Source organism: Apodemus sylvaticus, chromosome 20 (assembly GCF_947179515.1).
Source record: "Apodemus sylvaticus chromosome 20, mApoSyl1.1, whole genome shotgun sequence".
In the NCBI taxonomy this organism is placed as follows: Eukaryota; Metazoa; Chordata; class Mammalia; order Rodentia; family Muridae; genus Apodemus; species Apodemus sylvaticus.
This window is the reverse complement of record NC_067491.1, coordinates 26,702,319-26,721,890: the sequence shown is the minus strand read 5'-3', so window position 1 is coordinate 26,721,890 and position 19,572 is coordinate 26,702,319. Positions and strand designations below refer to the sequence as shown.

Below are 19,572 nucleotides of genomic sequence, written 5' to 3'. Positions count from 1 at the left end.
ATAAAAAAATAATCTACAGAAATAATATAACAATTTTGGGCAAATTTAAAACATCTCTCTAATATAAATTAGTCTTGGCTTTTTCATTACTTTTATGTTCATATCCCAGATAATTCCTCATTGCAAACTGCAGTACCATGACCTACATTCTGCAGACTAATAATGATATGGTCACTGGCCTTTTTATATCTGATAGTAGGCATTAATAATGTCATTCTGACTATAAAAACTCACTCCTTAATAATAAAGATATTTCAGTTGAAGAAAAAATACTATATTATAAACATTTGTCTTTATAACCACAAATATAAATAAATGTAGCCTTGAGCCCTTGTTACAACAGATACCCTTACACAAAAGTACAACCAACCAAAATGCACAGTTGTGGAGGACAGACCCAATGGATACAACAAAGATGAGTAAAGATTCTAAGAGCTAGAGAATCCCAAAAGTTTACTATAAGATTGTGTCTCTTAGTAATGTCAAAAGATATATTTACATAGTATCTTTCACATGACTACCCAAATGTGAGCTGAACAAGGGCAATGCCTACAGACATGCCAAAGTGGATGAGGAAAGTCTGTGAGGCCCCAACCCTACGCAGAGAATGATGGGAAACTAAGCAATGCAAAACATGGGAGAAATAGTCTTCTCTAGAGAAGAACACACCAATTAGTTATCCAAGTAATCAGCCCTGAAAATATACATACTCGTAACATTATACAGACTGAGCAGGTTATGTTTATGTATTGGGAATATATACATATGACTCAGAAAGAGAGAGAGAGAGAGAGAGAGAGAGAGAGAGAGAGAGAGAGAGATTAATGAAAAGTAATCTTTCATGGTTCACGGATTTTAAAGGTAGTAAGGACAGGTATATGGGAGGCTTTGGAAAAAAGAAAGGAAAAGAGAAGATGATGTAATTATGAACTCAAAAACTAAAAGCAACCATTCAAATATGCAAGAATATTCAACCACTGAAATAATTCATATTGTATACAATCAAAATTAGTTTTTTAGCTAAGAAATAGCTCAGAGTAAATGAAACCATTATTACTTAAAGTGAAAAGTTATTGCAGAAAATATTATTGAATTGTCTTTATGTGAGGCTGCTAAGAGGCATAAAACCGATGTGTGTGTGTGTGAATGTGTGTGAGTGTGAGTGTGTGAGTGTGTGTGTGTGTGTGTGTATGTGTGTGAGAGAGAGAGAGAGAGAGAGAGAGAGAGAGAGAGAGAGAGAGAGAGATACACAGAGAAACAGGTGAGACAGAGAGACAGAGAGAGTGAACAGGCAGAAAATTTAGGAGTACCTGATATTTCTTTTTATTATTATTATTATTTTCTATATTCTGTGTTTACATTACAGATGATTTTCCTGATCCCAGTTCCCCCCTCCCCATAAGTCCCATAAGCCCTCTTCCCTCTGCCCATTCCCAAATCAACACCCTCCCACTTCTCTGTCTTGGTAATCCCCTACAATGCTGCATCAAGCCTTTCTAGGACCAGGGCCCTCTCCTTCCTTCTTCTTGGGAATGATTTGATATGTGAGTTGTGTCTTGGGTATTCAGAGCTTATGGGCTAATATCCACTTATCAGAGACTGAATTCCATGTGTGTTCTTTTGTGATTGGGTTACCTGGCTTAGGGTGATATTTTCCAGATTCACCCATTTTGCCTAAGAATTTCATGAATTCATTGTTTTTAATTGCTGAGCAGTATTCCATTGTTTAAATATATCAATTTTCTGTATCCATTTCTCCACTGAGGGACATCTGGTTTCTTTCCAGCTTCTGGCTATTATAAATAAGGCTGCTATGAACATAGTGGAGCATGTGTCCTTATTGCATGCCAGGGAATCCTCTGGGTATATGCCCAGGAGTGGTATAGCAGGGTCCTCTGGAAGTGTCATGCCCAGTTTTCTGAGGAACTGCCAGACTGATTTCCAGAGTGGTTGTATTATCTTGCAATCCCACCAGCAGTGGAGTAGTGTTCCTCTTTCTCCACATCCTTGCCAACACCTGCTGTCTCCTGAGTTTTTAATCTTAGCCATTCTGACAGGTGGGGGGGTGAAATTTCAGGGTTGTTTTGATTTGCATTTCCCTAATGACCAATGATAGTGAACGTTTCTTAAGGTGCTTTTCAACCATCTAAATTTCTTCAGGTGAAAATTCTTTGTTTAGCTGTATATCCCATTTTTAATAGGGTTATTTGGGTCTCTGAAGGTCTAACTTCTTGAGTTCTTTGTATATATTGGATATTAGCCCTCTGCTGGATGTAGGGTTGGTAAAGATCTTTTCCCAATATGTTGGTTGCCATTTTGTCCTTTTGACAGTGTCCTTTGCCTTAGAGAAACTTTGCAATTTTTAGAGATCCCATTTGTCATAAGTTATTGGTATTCTGTTCGGTAACTTTTCCTCTGTGCCCATAAGTGACACAAAAAACTCCACCAGAGAACTCCTACAGCTGATAAACAACTTCAGCAAAGTTGCAGGTTATAAAATCAACTCAAGCAAATCAGTAGCCTTCCTATACTCAAAGGATAAGCAGGATGAGAAAGAAATTAGGGAAATGACACCCTTCACAATAGCCACAAACAATATAAAGTATCTTGGTGTGACTCTAACCAAACAAGTGAAAAATCTGTATGACAAGAATTTCAGGTCTCTGAAGAAGGAAATCAAAGAAGACCTCAGAAAATGGAAAAATCTTCCATGCTTGTAGATTTAGAGGATTAATATAGTTAAAATGGCCATCATGCCAAAAGCAATATACAGATTCAATACAATACCCATCAAAATCCCAACTCAGTTCTTCATAGAGGTAGGAAGAGCAATTCTTAAATTCATCTGGAATAACAAAAAACCCAGGATAGCTAAAAACTATTCTAAACAGTAAAAGAACGTCTGGGGGAATCAGGATCCCGGACCTCAAGCAATAGTACAGAGCAATAGTGTTAAAAACTGCATGATATTGGTACAGTGACAGGCAGGTAGACCAATGGAATAGGATTGAAGACAGAAATGAATCCACACACCTATGGTCATTTGATCTTCAACAAAGAAGCTGAAAACATCCAGTGGAAAAAAGATAGCCTTTTCACTAAATGGTGCTGGTTCAACTGGAGGTCAGCATGCAGAAGAATGCGAATTGATCCATTCTTATCTCCTTCTACTAAGCTCAACTCCAAGTGGAACAAGGACCTCCACATAAAACCAGACACACTGAAACTAATAGAAAAGAAACTGGGGTATACCTGATATTTCATCATTTGATATATCAAAGAGACTTTTATAAAATATATCTATGCACAATTATCAAAATAAATAGTCCACAATGTTATGGCCATTAAAGGAAATCCATAGCTCTTACCTGAACAAAAGTACCTGAAGTATTTTGGTAATAAACAGAATAATATTGTATGATTCCATTAGGTTTAACAGGAGGAGCCCAAAAGAGAATTATTGATGAAGAACTGAGGTTAACATAATGGACATCTTTGGGAGGATCACTGGGCTCTATAAAACAAATAATTCAGAAACTTTTCAGTTATGGCCAGAAGTTAAGTTGAAGTATCTAAAATTCTGAGCAGTTGGTAAATTGAAAATGGGCATAACCATTTTTTTAAAACCTTAAATTAGGAATACTATCTACGTGAGTGTCAGAAATGAAATCATAGCATACACCATGGTTTCCTTCTACTCTTTTACCATATGATAGTTACAAAGAGTAGGTTCCTACTTGAAAAGGATCTAAAAGATAACCACTGTCTTTGATTTGTATATAACATCATAGCCAATTTCTATTTCAGAGCATATGACTATGCAATCTTACTTTATTGGACATAATAAAGTTTTAAAATAATAAAAGCTGAAAACAAACAGAAAGTCAACGTCCCGTATTTTATATTGTTACATTTAACCTGCAGTAAAATGCTGATCATGCACTAAGACCTGTAGAACCTGTGATGTCATATACTGTTTCCACTTTAACAAATGGAAACTTGAATCATAGACAGATTATGTTCATATCCCAACAGCACACACATAGGAAGCAGACACAATTCTGTATCCAGCTAAGGATGGGTTTTAGGCTTACTAATGCATTTTCATATCTGATGCCTTTTGAGCTGAATACTCTTCAAATTGACCAAGACCTTGAGAACTCACCTCCTTCTGGGGTTCTAAAGTTAATGATGCTGCTTCGTGTTTTCCCATCACCGAATCTAGTGCTGGCTGTTACATAGGCACTATAGTCAACATTATAATCCAAATCGGACAACTCCAGTGATGTTTCAGTGGCATTAATAGTTTTTAATGATGATTTATCCCTAAGTGAGATAGAAAAAAAAGTTAAATTGTCATTCACAATAAATGCTGCTGCATACTTTTGAGGATTAATACACCAAAAATATGTAGCAAAAATACAATAATTTCTTGGCTTAACTTGATAAAGATGCCACTTACTCTGAAATTTTGAAAATAGGAAATTTCAGACTATTTCAATAAATTAACTTCATTAGCTTTCATGTATACTTAGTAATTGAATCAAATGTTTTTAATGACAAGTATCTTGTACCAAATTTAGTGGCCCTTGGGATAGTTCACCATTATTAAATTGAGAAGCACCTAGGGAAATTATGACTCTGGGTAAGTCCTGTAATGTATCTTCAGAGAGGATTAACTATCGGGAAAAGATAACATGAATGTGGGTCACATTACTCCAAAGTTTGAAGGCCTATGTAGAAAAACTGTAGAAAAGAGAATATCTAAAGCAAATATTATGTACTTCTCTCTTCACCCTGGTATCCATGAGGTAAGATGTTCCTTCAAAACCATGTACCATGCTGTGATTGACTGAAACTTCTGAAACTGTGAGCTGTAAGTGAATTACTACTACTACTACTACTACTACTACTACTACTACTAGTACTACTACTACTACTGAAGTAATAATAATAATAATAATAATAATAAAATCTTTCTTAATTTGTTTTGCTTATGTTTATTTCATTTATATTTATGTGTAAGCATGTGTGTCTGCGGGTGTGTGCATGTGAGAGATGGGGTTCTGTGGAGATCAGAGAATCAGGTCCTCTAGAGTAGGAGCTTCAAGTAGTTGTGAGCTGCCCAACATGGGTGCTGAGACCTGACCTCTGGTCCTGTGCTCTAGCTGTACACTCACTCTAGCTCTTAGCAAAATCTCCAGCCCCTTTCCTCAGGTATTTGTCCCAGTAATAGATGAGCAAGCCAGACATCTAAAAATGTAGTGTATTCAAAGTTTCTTTAGCACACTTTGCCCACCAGTGCATTAGTTGCTCCCATAGTTTATTTTTTCTGATGTTGTCAAGATCATACTCATGTTATTGCTTTATCAGGTAAATCCCTTTCTCATATATTGTGTAATAATGCGTTTTACTTCTATGCCAATTCAAATAAGTCAATAAACAATATTGAGCAAAAAATATCTCCTGGTGTTTGGTTTGTTTGATGGCAGGGTCTTATGTAGCCCATGTTTCAAACTCATGGTGTCTGTAAACCCTGCTACACTCACATCCCTGATCCAAGTGCTGAATTTACTGATAGATCTCAAAAAGGGTATGTATATAGTATGAGTGTATTGTATGTATGTATGCATGCATATAATTTTTTAATTATTTAAGAGAAGTACCACCTAAAACAAGATGTATAATTATAAGAGAGAGAGAGAGAGAGAAACAGAGTGTGTGTGTGTGTGTATGTGTGTGTGTGTGTGTGTGTGTGTGTGTGAGAGAGAGAGAGAGAGAGAGAGAGAGAGAGAGGAGAGAGAGAAGAAACCAGAAATGGCACCTGTTATTTAGTTAAAATCTATAAAGTACTTAAAAATACTACTTCTGACAAGGAAATAAACTAAATAAAAATAGAATCTTAATTTTCTAAGTAAGTATCAAAATCTAACAAGAAAAAAATCATTTTAAAAAAAGATTAAGGGGGCTGGAGAGATGGCTCAGCAGTTATGAGCACTGACTGCTCTTCCAGAGGTCCTGAGTTCAATTCCCAGCAACCACATGGTGGCTCACAACCATCTGTAATGAGATCTGACATCCTCCTTGGGTGTATCGGAAAACACCTACAGTGTATTCCTAAAAATGAATAAATAAATAAATCTTTTAAAAAAAGGATTAACATTTTGCAAAAGCAGAGCAATGTGATTTTTTAGTCACGCTAACTCAGTTCCCATAGTTCTGAATTGAGTCCTAACTAGTATTTAAATCCAAGAATAAATCCTTATGTAGTAGTCCTAAAATATCTATTTACAAACAAATATGCATTCTAAGAACAATAAAATTATTAAATAATTTATGAAAGAAGAGAGTAGTATCACAAAAATGTTTCATGTGGTTTCATAGTTTTCTTCTTTAGAAACATATAAGTAGATTTCCCTTGTGAACAGAAAATGTTCCTTCTTTGTCAAGAAAACATTTGAATTTTCAAGTTTTAAGAGAATACTAGAGTTTGTGTAAACTAATGGAATCTTCAGAGATGCATTTCAGTCGTGCCTTTGCTTTTACCGAAGCATTAACTTAATCTAAATGCAAGAGCTGGTATCTGAGAAACAATTGAATAACTTAGTAAAAAAAAAAAATATGAGTTCAAAGTGTGTGACTATAAACAAACTGTAGCATTCGATACCTTCTTCCAGAAATAGTATCATGGTATTTTAAGAAATGAGGTAGAAAATAAATCAACATAAACAAATTTATAGAGCTCACAATTTCGCTTGAATGGTTTATCAGAAAACCAAACAAAGGGGAGTAGAACGGAGAAGTAAACGAGTGTTGCTGAGAACAAGCCTGGCTCTGCAACCCAAACAGCTTCTGCTAGTTTGCTAGTGGCACACAAATTTCTGGACCAAGTGCAACATCCCTGTCTCCAAGGAGCCATCAGTGAACAAATCTGTAGCCTGACAGGTTCACTCCTCCAGGATTTGACACCACTGCAATTGTGATTATAACTCTTATATTAGCTGAGTTAGTTTTTAATTTCATGTTCTGTACTTACTAGTTTGACATCTAATGGAATGCCTAGGTTTATGTTCTTGTGTATATTATGATAGTTCTATTGTCTCATTTGTTAGTAAAAATATTTGACATCTTTCTACATCGTAACTATCTAATATAGGCATACCAGGAATACTTAGTGATTGTTGTCTTAATCTTCAATGATCTCCTTTGTCTTTCTTTAACTATTACTAGTGATAAAACTGTGGTAATCTGTCAACAGATAGCTCTTCATTATGGTCATTTTATTTCTTCATTTTAAACTTTGAGACCATTGAATCAAATGGGCTTGATTCTTGTCTTGGTGATTGTTGCTTCTCAATAATTACCATTCAGAGTTTTAAATTATTGCAACAGCCACATCAAGAATATCTGAGAGTGTATATGTTGAACAAACTCTCATTGTTGATGTGGATACTATTACTTTCTCAACTTGACATAACATAATTTGACAAAATTCTCTTATTTTTGTTTGCATGTCCCTGACCATAATATGGTATGTATGCTCCTCTGTTTATCAATGACATATAATCTACTTTTAAAATAAGCTATTCATGCATCTTACCTATATGCTATTGCAGTTTTTGAAGTGGACAGTGTGTCTTTAGACTGTATCCCAAACAAACAGAGATGCTGTTGCTCATGTAGAGATGATTATATAAAACCAATATTCAAAAGAATTTACCCAGGCTTACTGAACATCTATAATGTTTGAGAAACTATCATAGACATCAAATATAATAAGAAACAGATTTTTTCCTCAAATCAGAGGAAAAGCAACAATTTCAATATAATACAACTCATTAGGAACAATATGATTTCTCTAAGAAATAACTTTTTATTTTTCCACAGGCATTAAAAGAGAAATTTGAAACTGATGAACAATTAATTTAATTATGACCAAAGCCTAGGAAAGGAATGTGTGATAAAGCCAAAGGTGTAGGAAATTGTTAACTTGAAATATCATTGGCATCATTTATGTGTAGAACAAGGAGTTAAGGAGAATAGAGAAAGGAAAAGATCAAGATGGCATCTAACCATTTTATTTTTTTTTTCTGTTTCTTTTTTTTTTATTATTATTATTCAATATAATTTATTTACATTTCAAATGATTTCCCCTTTTCTAGCCCGCCCACTCCCCGAAAGTCCCGCAAGCCCCCTTCTCTTCCCCTGTCCTCCCACCCACCCCTTCCCACTTCCCCGTTCTGGTTTTGCTGAATACTGTTTCACTGAGTCTTTCCAGAACCAGGGGCCACTCCTCCTTTCTTCTTGTACCTCATTTGATGTGTGGATTATGTTTTGGGTATTCCAGTTTTCTAGGTTAATATCCACTTATTAGTGAGTGCATATCATGATTCACCTTTTGAGTCTGGGTTACCTCACTTAGTATGATATTCTCTAGCTCCATCCATTTGCCTAAGAATTTCATGAATTCATTGTTTCTAATGGCTGAATAGTACTCCATTGTGTAGATATACCACATTTTTTGCATCCACTCTTCTGTTGAGGGATACCTGGGTTCTTTCCAGCATCTGGCAATTACAAATAGGGCTGCTATGAACATAGTAGACCATGTATCCTTATTACATGGTGGGGAGTCTTCTGGGTATATGCCCAGGAGTGGTATAGCAGGATCTTCTGGAAGTAAGGTGCCCAGTTTTCGGAGGAACCGCCAGACTGATTTCCAGAGTGGCTGTACCAATTTGCAACCCCACCAGCAGTGGAGGAGTGTTCCTCTTTCTCCACACCCTCTCCAACACCTGCTGTCTCCTGAATTTTTAATCTTAGCCATTCTGACTGGTGTAAGATGAAATCTTAGGGTTGTTTTGATTTGCATTTCCCTAATGACTAATGAAGTTGAGCATTTTTTAAGATGCTTCTCCGCCATCCGAAGTTCTTCAGGTGAGAATTCTTTGTTTAACTCTGTACCCCATTTTTTAATAGGGTTGTTTCTAACCATTTTATATCCAAAGTCATGAGCATGTCATATTTAAATGTATGAATGTTACTCAATACTGAATCTCTAAAAGAGATATTTTACATCCTTCAAGATTAAAACTGTGAACAAATGTAAAGGTAGCCATCTGTAATTGTTTTTACTAAGTTTAATTCTAAGCTTGGCAGAATATTTTAAAACCGTTTTCTGGTTTTTATATTTAAAATAATTTGCTTTAGAATAAATTCTGAAAAATTATGTGCTTTTCTTATTTTCATTCATGAGCTGTATGAAGAAAATATCTTGAATTAGTATCAGTACAGTCTTAAAGATCAAGCTACTTCCTATTTTTACATGTAATTATCTGACTGCTTTATAGCACCTAGGTTAAAGCTAATTGTTTTTTTAAAAAATTTTTTATTCGATATATTTTTTATTTACATTTAAAATGATTCCCCCTTTTCTTGCCCCCCACTCCCCGAAAGTCCCATAAGCCCTCTTTCTTCCCCCTGGTCTCCTATCCACCCCTTCCCACTTCCCTGTTCTGGTTTTGCCCTATACTGGTACACTGATTCTTTCCAGAACCAGGCCACTCCTCCATTCTTCTTGTACCTCATTTGATGTGTGGATTATGTTTTGGGTATTCCAATTTTAAAGCTAATTCTAAAGCAATAGTTTTCAACCTTCCTAAGACTGTGATCTTTTAATATAATTCCTCATGTTGTGGCTATCCCAAATCATAAAATTAATTTTGTTCCTACATCTTAACTAAATTTGCTATTGTTATAAGCCATAACATAAATATATGATATGTAGGATATCTGATATTTGACCCTGTGAAGGAGTTGTTCAACCCACAAAGGGGTCATGACCTCATAAGCTGAGAAATACTCTTCTAAATCATGAAAGCAACTCTTTCATTACCAATTTTCTTGTTTCTGGCAACATTAAGCCCATGCTAAATGATAAATCCTGACAAAATAAACAAATGAATATTTCTAATATCAAAATTACTTGAATAGATCTAAACAAATTTTCTCATTTTTGAAAATACATATAGGTAGACATACTTTCCTTGTCAAGGTTGGAAGTTAATAAAAGCTGAGTCTTAATTCTACAACATTTGATAATTTGTTTCATGTTGGTAGTCTTAATTTGATGCTTGGTTTTACATATCTAGTTTATAAACTATTTCTGTTGTTTAAATATTCTAGGCTGGTAGAGGAAATCCAACAATGTGGCTGTTCTGGCAAGGGATCACATCCAAAGTCCTAGCCTATGTGACAAACACACCACACACCGTTAATTCCTCTGGCTAGAATACAGACATGCCATAATACATACCATTAATATCTAATAATGATGTAAGGTTCATTTGTAGAAGGAAGCAGCCATGTTTGAGGGGCAAACAAAATGATAAAACAGAGAAAGATATGACAAAACGAGTCAGAGATAGGATATACCCAACTCTCATCAGAACAGCACAGGAAAGATAAGAGGAGAGCAGAGACTGTCAGTCAGTTGGGAGTCAGTTGAGTTGAGTTGAGTTGAGTTTGGTAACTCGGTTGTAGTCAGTGCAGTGCAGGGGAGTTGAGTTTGTTAGTGAGATCATGCAGTGCAGAGCAGGTCAGCAGAGGCGGGTAAAGTGAGAAAATAAGAAGGAGCCAGAGGATTAGAACAATTGCCAGAATTAGTGTGAAGCCAAGTGGAGCAATTCAGTGAGAAACTGAGGGGAGCCAGTTTGGAATAGTCAGCTTGGAGAGGAGTGTGAACCAGAATATCTGATTTGAACCAGTCAGCCAGAGTTCAGAAAGGATGAGCTTATTCACCAGTAAGCCTCTGAAATGACAATTACATCAGGTGAATAAAAGATACTTTTACATAGGCTCATTCCTTTACTAAGTATAGATAACTCAAATAGTGTTAATATTCATTTATTTTTATTATTTATGATGGTAATTAATTTTTATTATGCTATTATTTATTATGCTAATTAATTTTTCACTTGTTGGAAACTTACTAGAGTTCCTGTTTGATCTTGCACTTAACTAATGAATCTGCTTAGGATTGTTTCTTTCATTCACTCAACAAACCACAGTAGTACATTCCATAATGCTGCCTTCCAACCTCTTAAGGGTCATGGGGACTTCATTCTTCATACTCTGCCTCCACTGTGATACTCTCTGACTTATTAAGTTACCTTTACTACCTACTTTCCAAAATGAGAACCCCAGTCGAGAAATATCCCATTCTTTATGGTGGTTTATATCAAGTACTTTAAACTTTGGGTAATTTTATTTTTTGAAATATGGCATAACTCTGCATCCTAGGCTGATCTTGAGCTCAGCTCATGGTACTCCTGCCTAAATATCCCAAGTACTGGTATAACTCATATTATTCTATTAAGTCATTTTCAATAGGATGAAAATCTTGAAAAAAACAACAAATATGGACCATAAATAGTTTATATCATACAAAAAGTCCTGTATAAAGCTTTTATATTATCTATTACATAGATTCATAGGTTTAATAAAGAACGTACTAGAATTGTTTTAAAACTCCCAGAAAAGACCTTCAGCAAATCCTTTTAAGTTATTTTATGTTAGTATATTATTGTATATTAAATAAGTCTACAATCACATTAAGGTTCTACAAACTTTTTATTTCTATGAGTGTTAATATACATCTGTCAAACATTAATTTAGTATTGTTCCTCACAGTGTTTAGAAAAAAATATGTTCAAGTTAAGATTTATATATAAACTAGAATAATAGCATTACTTTTACTCCAGAGTCTTTTACCTATACCTTGTAAGGTATTGCCTTGGCATTTTTAGAGAAAACTAACTCTCACTTTTACTGACACATACAGAGGCAAAACTGTTAAACAAATCCGAGCTGAACTCAAGAATTTATCAACTAAATTAGCTTTGCATGGCTTTATAAGAACACTGCATACCAATTACATGTGCTTTGAATGAATATATGTATAGTGTTCTAATAAAACTGTTTCATTAATATATTTGCCTATAGCAAGGGCTGTGTGTCATTGAAAACAAATAATCTGTTGACATAAATGAAAGAAAATATTATCATATTGATATAATGTGCATTGTTTCATGATGAAAATTTTAGAGGGACAAATTATTTTAAGTTATAAAAGATTAATATACATTTCTGAATAATTCATCTACAAACTAACTAACATGGTAGTGGAAACAAAATGAATACACATCAATCATTATGAAGAATTTTATAGAGAAATTTTCATGACAAGGAAATAGTCACCCAGAATGTTAACACAGAATCCTTCTTCTCAAAAACAAACTAAAAGAGAGAAAACTATCCAAATGTACATCTTTATGAGAATTTGTAAATAGTTCAACTGGGAAGAAGGAATCTAAGAATCATGGGAGATTGAGGAATTCTGGATTAGAGCTCTGGCTCCATGTAGCAGACAGCATTTTTTAAGACTTTAAGGCAGTAGCATTCATCCTGTGGGTAGTAGCTCCTTGTGGGCCAATTGGCCCTTCTACAGGGGTCATATATATGATAACCCACATTTCACAGATTTACATTATGATTCATAGCCCATTTCAAAATTACAGTTATGAAGTAGCAATAAAAATAATTTTGTGATTGGGGATCACCACAACATGAGAAACTCTACTAATTGGTTGCAGCATTGGAAAGGGTGAGAATCACTGCCTTAATGAAATCACACAGATAGCTATGGATCAGAGACAGAAATGAATCCTATACCTCAATAACTTGAATCTAGGTATAGTGAGTGATGGTAGCTGTATCATATCTTCCCACTTAAATTGATAATAGCAAAGAAAGAAAAAGTAAAAATCTATGACCTCTTCATAGCTGTACTGTCTAATGCTTTCAAGGAATGTCTTGGTAAAAGGTTGATGGAAACTAAAAAATACTTTTCTAGCTACTTCATCATCATTCACATGTATTTTATTATATACATAATCTTCTTGAATATATTTTATTTATATGAAATAGTCATTCTACCAAAGAAACCATTTGCTGTATAAATTGCATTATTCTCAGGTCAAAAACAAACTATAAAATAATTAGAGTTTTAAACCTTAGAACTACACTTTTTACTTACCCACTCAACAAATGATAAAAGTTTCAATCAATTGTAAATGATAGCTTACTGTCTTTAATTCAATAATACATAAAGTATGTCTTTGTAGTGTTTGTGAGTGTGTGTGTGTGTGTGTGTGTGTGTGTGTATATATATATGCTATGTATTTTGTCTATGTCTGTGTGTGGTTTTTGTAAATTTGACTACGAAAGTCAAGGGTGTTGGCAGCTTTTCTTATACCTTTTGATATTGAGAGTCTACCTTACAGCCTGGAGAGATGGTTATGTGATTAAGAGCCAGGGTAGATTTCCAATATCCCCATGGAGGTCCACAACCATCTTTAACACTAATTGTAGGGAATCTGATGACCTCTTCAGGCCTCCTCAAGCAACAGATACACATAGAGTACACAAACATCCATGAAGGCGAAACACTCATATATGCAAATTTTAACTAATCAATTAATTAAAAAAATTATGTATGATTTGAGATTCCCAAATTTCATAACCCAGAATGAGAAGACAGCTCAGTCATCGAGAATGTTTGCTATGTAAACATGGAGGCCTGAGTTCAAATCTACCATACTCAAGAAAAAATACTAAGCATGTGTGTGTGAGCCTGTAAGCCCCATGTTTGAGTGAGTATATGTATATGGAGTCAGGCACCTACTGGGGAATTTCTGGCCAGCCAATCAGGTTAAAGTCCTGAAATAAGGTTCTGTGAAAGACCCTGTATCAAGGAAATAACATAAAGAAGGATTGAGAAAGACAACCCTTCCGTCTTCTGCAGTCTGTATATGCATATCATACAGAAACAAATGTATGTATGTATGTACTGTACATGCGTGTATAACACACACACACACACATATTATTTTTAAGAAGTATTCCTTGCTATGTGTCAAGCAAATGAAAATTTACTTTCATTATGATAAAATGTTCTGAGAGGGGGCCAGGGCTAGGGAAGTCTCTCAGGGGAGTGGCAAAAGTACTCAAATAGATTAGGAATGGAAAGGCCATGAGAGCAGACTTCTTGAGGCAAAGAAAAAAGTGGAAAGTCTGTGGAAAATCTCACCTGGTGTATCACCCTTTGCAGCAAGGTCTAAGAGGTCCTGACACAACTATGCAGAGTGACAGGAAGACTTGGAGGAAAGGAACCCTGCAGGTGCTACACCATGACAGCCTGGGGTTGAGGAAAAAATAATTGAAAGAGTCTAATATCTGAGGGTCAAGATAGATGAGGTAAGAGGACCCAAGTACTTGGATAAGTCTTGAGAAAATCAAGAATAGAAGAAAAAGTAAGAACTTTCAAAACAGGAACTACGACTTTAAGTCAGCGTCAAATAAACCTTCAAAAGAGGCCAAGGTCAGTGAGCTACAGTAGCACACATTTGAGATATTGGCACCTGCTTTTCTCCCCAACCTTCTCCTGTGCTCAGGTCTATCTTGACAAGAATCATTAAAGAAATACCTCTTTAAAGATGAGTGAAAAAGAATTCTCTGGGGAGAACTGAACTTTGAATTTATTGTTTATTCAATAAAAATTAAACTACATCTATGGAATATGAAAGCATGAGTTATGTGAAATGTCTTCAGAGTCATCAACATCATTACAAAACGCATAAAGAACAAGTTATTGAGAATAAATTTCTTGTTTTACACATGTGACTCTGGCCTTGCTATAAGGTTAACTAAAAAAAAAAAATCTGTCACCATTTATTTTTTCCTCCTACATTTATGCACTTTAGTATTAAAAACAGACAACTAGAAATATAGCAAGGATCTGAAAATATGTAGTTAATATAGATCATCACCGTCTAAGTCCAGAAAGATAAACCTGGTACAGTCATACAGTTTGGTACATTCTACAATCTTATGTGTGCTGTGTACTATGCTGAGACTCCTGGATGCTTTGTGAAGAGAGGCATGGTCACAGTACAAAAGAACATGTTTCACTTATATTTTACCCAAACTTCAGATATCAAGGATTTAACTGGCATGGCTAAAATATCCAGGAGCCATTAGTGATTCATCTGTTTTATTATTTTGGTTTTTATCCCCATAACCAATCAACATGTCACCAGTTCCACTGAGTTTTCCTTCCTAAATTTAGCACAATACTGCCCACCACTCCAGTCTACTGCCAATATGATCTCTTGCCTACAATATTGAACAACCTACTTCTTGCTATCTTGCTAACAATTTCATCCTCTACAATCCATTCCCTGTAAAGAGTTCAGATTGCTGTAAATGTTCTGGCAATTATAAATTAGAAGGAAAAACTGTCTCCATGACTTGACACTGAACTTCATCATACCTGGTCACAATTACAAGGAGTCCATAATCAACCTGACCCTCTCTCACTTTCAAAGTGACAAGTCATGTTTCTCCACAGGGAGAAGTAGAGTCAATATCAGTTCCTATTGGAAATTTCCCTGCTGACCAATACAAGACAAGGGCGTCTTCTGGATACTCAGATCGCAAAGGAAGACAACTTTATGAAGACAACTTTATCTTTCTCCTGATATTTTTCTGTTTAGTTTGTTTATGGGTACACAACCCAGCTGTCTCTTCAGAGTTGACTCAAGGCAGGGCCTTTAGAGATTAGAAAGAAATTTTACCAATATTGTTGTATGAATAAATGGATGGATGGTGAATGAATAACTAAGTAGAAAGATGGATGGAGTAGAATTACTTCCTTCTTTTCCATTACTTCCTTCTCACTAGTATATCTCATAATATTCCTAGTGTCACCCAAATGAAGCAAACCAACCAGAAATCAGGTATTTTTGTAAGAAATGTAAACTTTAAAGAACAGTTTGCACAAGGTCTGCAGAGAAATTAGGGGGTAAAAATAATAATTTAGGGAAAAAATCTGCTTTTGAAATAAGGCAATGTCTCCTATGTTGCTTCTTCTCAAATAAGAAGTATAAAAGTAAGCAAATCTCTATTTTTAACAAAATAATTTATAAATTTTAGTTTCTGAGTCGAACTAATTTACAATGTCTTTGTTACATGGGTAGTAGATGTTTAATGATATACATTAGATTGAAATGAGAATTTTATTATCCTGGATTGCTATAAAGGAATCTCATATAAAGGAATCTCATAGGAGACACACTGAGATTTCATCAGTTTCAAAATTAAAGGATAAGTACTTAAGATCAAAATAACCAATAAATAACTGCTTCTCATCAATGAAAAATTGACCTCAGTAATCTAAAAGCATTTCTTTGATTTAAATTTTAATTAAAATAATTGTGCAAAGTATTTGCTTTAAAACTTTCAAATAGCCAAGCATGGTGGTGCACATGTGTAGTCCCAGCTACTTGGGAAGCTGAGACAGGATTTCTTGAGTCCAGGAATTCTAGACTTCAGTGCTCTATGCCAATTGATCTGATGTTTGCACTAAGTTCAACATCAATATCCTGACCTCCTAGAAGCAGAGACCACCAAGTTGTCTAAGGAGAGGTAAACCATCCCAGCTTGGAAAAAGAATAGATCAAAGACTTTCAAATATTTTAAATCATACATTTGTAATTATGTAAATATATCATCCAGACCTTCAGGAGTATACATTTAGTATAACTTTGAAAAACATCCTTTTTGATTTTAGTTGCAAAGACTTTTATTTATTGACCAACTGCTTAGCATGATGCAAAATTATTTCTTAATAAAAAGCATTTTAATCCAACTATTAATAATCAGGGCCTTAATGTGGCATCACATTCTGAGATAAACATGGCATTCCTATTATATTACAAATTAATATTTGTTCTCAGAACTACTTCCAAAAAATCCTTACCAGACATAAACTGTGTAATAGAGGATAATTCCATTTGGCTCCAAGGGTGGTTGCCATGACAACATCACGGTGACACCAGACAACTGTTTCACAGAGAAGTTCTGTGGAGGAGAATCAGGAGCTGGAAATTTTTAACAAAGAATGACACGTTTCATTAAATATATAAGGAAAATATACAAATAAAAGTGTACAGATTTTTTCTGATAAACTCTATGCTAAATGAATCATGTTCAGTACTTCTCTCTATAGGCAGAAGAACCTAATTGTTTATGCTCAGAAAAAATTGATGAAAGTAGATTTTCATGGTGCTGTTAGAACATCTGCTCCTGTGAGTCAATGGAAAAAAGTATGTCATGAGAAAATACCACACAGGTCTGTCACAGTGACTCATTGACTGTTTAAGACTATTTTGGTGAATTATCATTCTCTAATAAAAGCATGTGTTTTATTTGGGTGAATAAATGTATCACATAATAAAAGATCTCCCCCAGATAATGAAGAGTTGGGAGAAAGGATGTTATCCATTCAAAGAATGATGAGCATCAATTTTGAAGGCACTAAGAATGTCTGACCTCATCCAGACAAATGATATTCGTCAAACCCAGAAGTGTCAGAAACACTAGTGTAAGATCAAAATCTAGTCAGTAAGGCTTTATAATTGAACGGGTTTCACAGGAAATTCCATTATTGTGGGAGAGCACACTAACAGAAAAATGATTAGAATCGCTCTCAGTATTCTCAATTTCCTTACAGTAGAGAATAACTTGTTACATGACATGAGGTCACTGAAGTGGTGACAACTATAGCTGCCGTTTCTGTTTAGTTCTGTTCTGCTTTATTTTCCCCCAAATGGTGCCACATTGGAAAATGCTGTTGAGTACCGACATCACATGAGTCTGCATTTTGTTTAGAGACCTGTGCTTCCTATGCTAAGAATTACTTCCAAAAGAGAATAATCTTTCACTTATGAAAGCAAACCCTATAAATACTCTCTTAGCATAAAGTATAATTTATGTTGACTTTTAGAGAAAAGGATGTCACTCAGAAACTGGAAATAATTTAGATACAAACATCCAGCAATTCCACATTTTTATTCTACAATAATCATTAAAAATCTTGGGAAGAACACATGAATGTGTGTGTGTGTGTGTGTGTGTGTGTGTGTGTGTGTGTGTATGAATATACATATATACTTTGGGCATTTTAATTATCAATAAAATCCAGGAAAACTGAAATTTAGGCCACCAAGAGGGGTAAGCAACTTAAGTTCCTAGCTTCTCGACATAATGACCTGAGCTCAATCCCAGGATCTCCACGGTAGTAGGAAATAACCCAGTCCCAAGAGTTGTCCTCTGCCTTCCACATGAGTGCAATACATATACATACAATACAATTCATGTACAAACATACATACACACACCAAACTCCAAACACATATGGATATATAGACACACACAAACCCATATACCAAACACACACAAAACACAGTAAAAACTAAAAATAAATGTATTAAAATCATTTTCAACATAATCAATTTGGCATGGCAGAGCATCAGGACATGTGAAAGGTCTTCTGCTGGCGAACTCTCTCTTCCTCTTCCTCCAACTTCCTTCAGGTCCCAGCATAGACATACTGCTCACCTCTACTTTCCCTGATGTCCTAGAGAAACTTCACTTCCTCATTAGGCCTAGTAAATAATTTTTGGAAACACTTTCTACCATTAATTATGATTATACAAATGACTTCTTTACATATTTGTCAAACATCGGTCACATTTACACTGAAAGCTTTCTGAGTCAAGGCCTATAACTCAGAAACGCCAGCTTTGTCAAACTAGTCTCCATTTGGTGAAGCTGTTGAAGAAGAGACAGAAGAGGTGTTTGTTCTTTAGTATATGCAATGTGGCCATGAATTCAAGTGAACATTTGCCTTGTCGGCCTACTTTTAGGCCAACTTGCATGATTCAACTGCAGAACAGTCTGCATTCATGATATAAAACCATCCTACTCTGCATAACTATCTACTGGCCTTGATTAAGTCATAATAGACTTAATAGTTTTGAATTGTCATGACTGGGATTTATTTTTATTAGGTCAAAACTTTAGATGAAGACACTATATCCCACAAAGGAACTGCTAAAATTATTAACAAATGAGCAAGTTTAATCTATGAAAAAAAAAGAAGAAAATGCAGAAAAGGTTGAAAAAGCAGCAATCATAGTGAGCAAAAACAATGACCCAAAGCCTTCAGAAACTTTGGCAATCCAGTGTGAAAGATCAGGAGGCTTTAATGTAGAAAAACACAAGATGAAAATCGTATAGGAGGGGAGTGGTAAAATGGAATTCATTATTGTAAGCAAAATGAGAGAGGTACAGAGAAAACATACTGGCCCTTGAATAGTGTCCACTTAATATTCTCCCCAATATTTTACTCTACATCCTGAACACCCCCAGGATCAATCTCAGGGCTTGATGGGGCATCTTGAGAGAAGGAATGGAGAAAATATACCATAAACATGAATACTACCTCCTTGCTGACCTAACATGGTAGTAAGGAATCCTTCTACATAGAAAGTCAAAATACATGACATATAAAATGTATGTGTTATATGTTTACATGTCCAAATACTCTTCCACAGCATATCTCTCAGGGTCACTTTCTAGCACAATATGTGCCTGTGGTTTTGCTGAGGT

At 35.1% G+C, this 19,572-nt stretch overlaps 1 protein-coding gene across 1 annotated transcript in view; it reads right to left on the bottom strand.

Moving 5' to 3' along the window:
• The window catches only part of Ptprq (protein tyrosine phosphatase receptor type Q), a 205,250-nt gene that overhangs the window by 128,704 nt on the left and 56,974 nt on the right, over nt 1-19,572 (bottom strand). The window contains exons 17-19 of the mRNA XM_052165264.1: nt 16,880-17,000; nt 4,166-4,326; nt 3,369-3,514 (exon numbers count right to left, since the gene is read on the bottom strand). Of these exons, the coding sequence (XP_052021224.1) occupies nt 3,369-3,514; nt 4,166-4,326; nt 16,880-17,000 (428 nt within the window). The remainder of the gene's footprint in view (nt 1-3,368; nt 3,515-4,165; nt 4,327-16,879; nt 17,001-19,572) is intronic.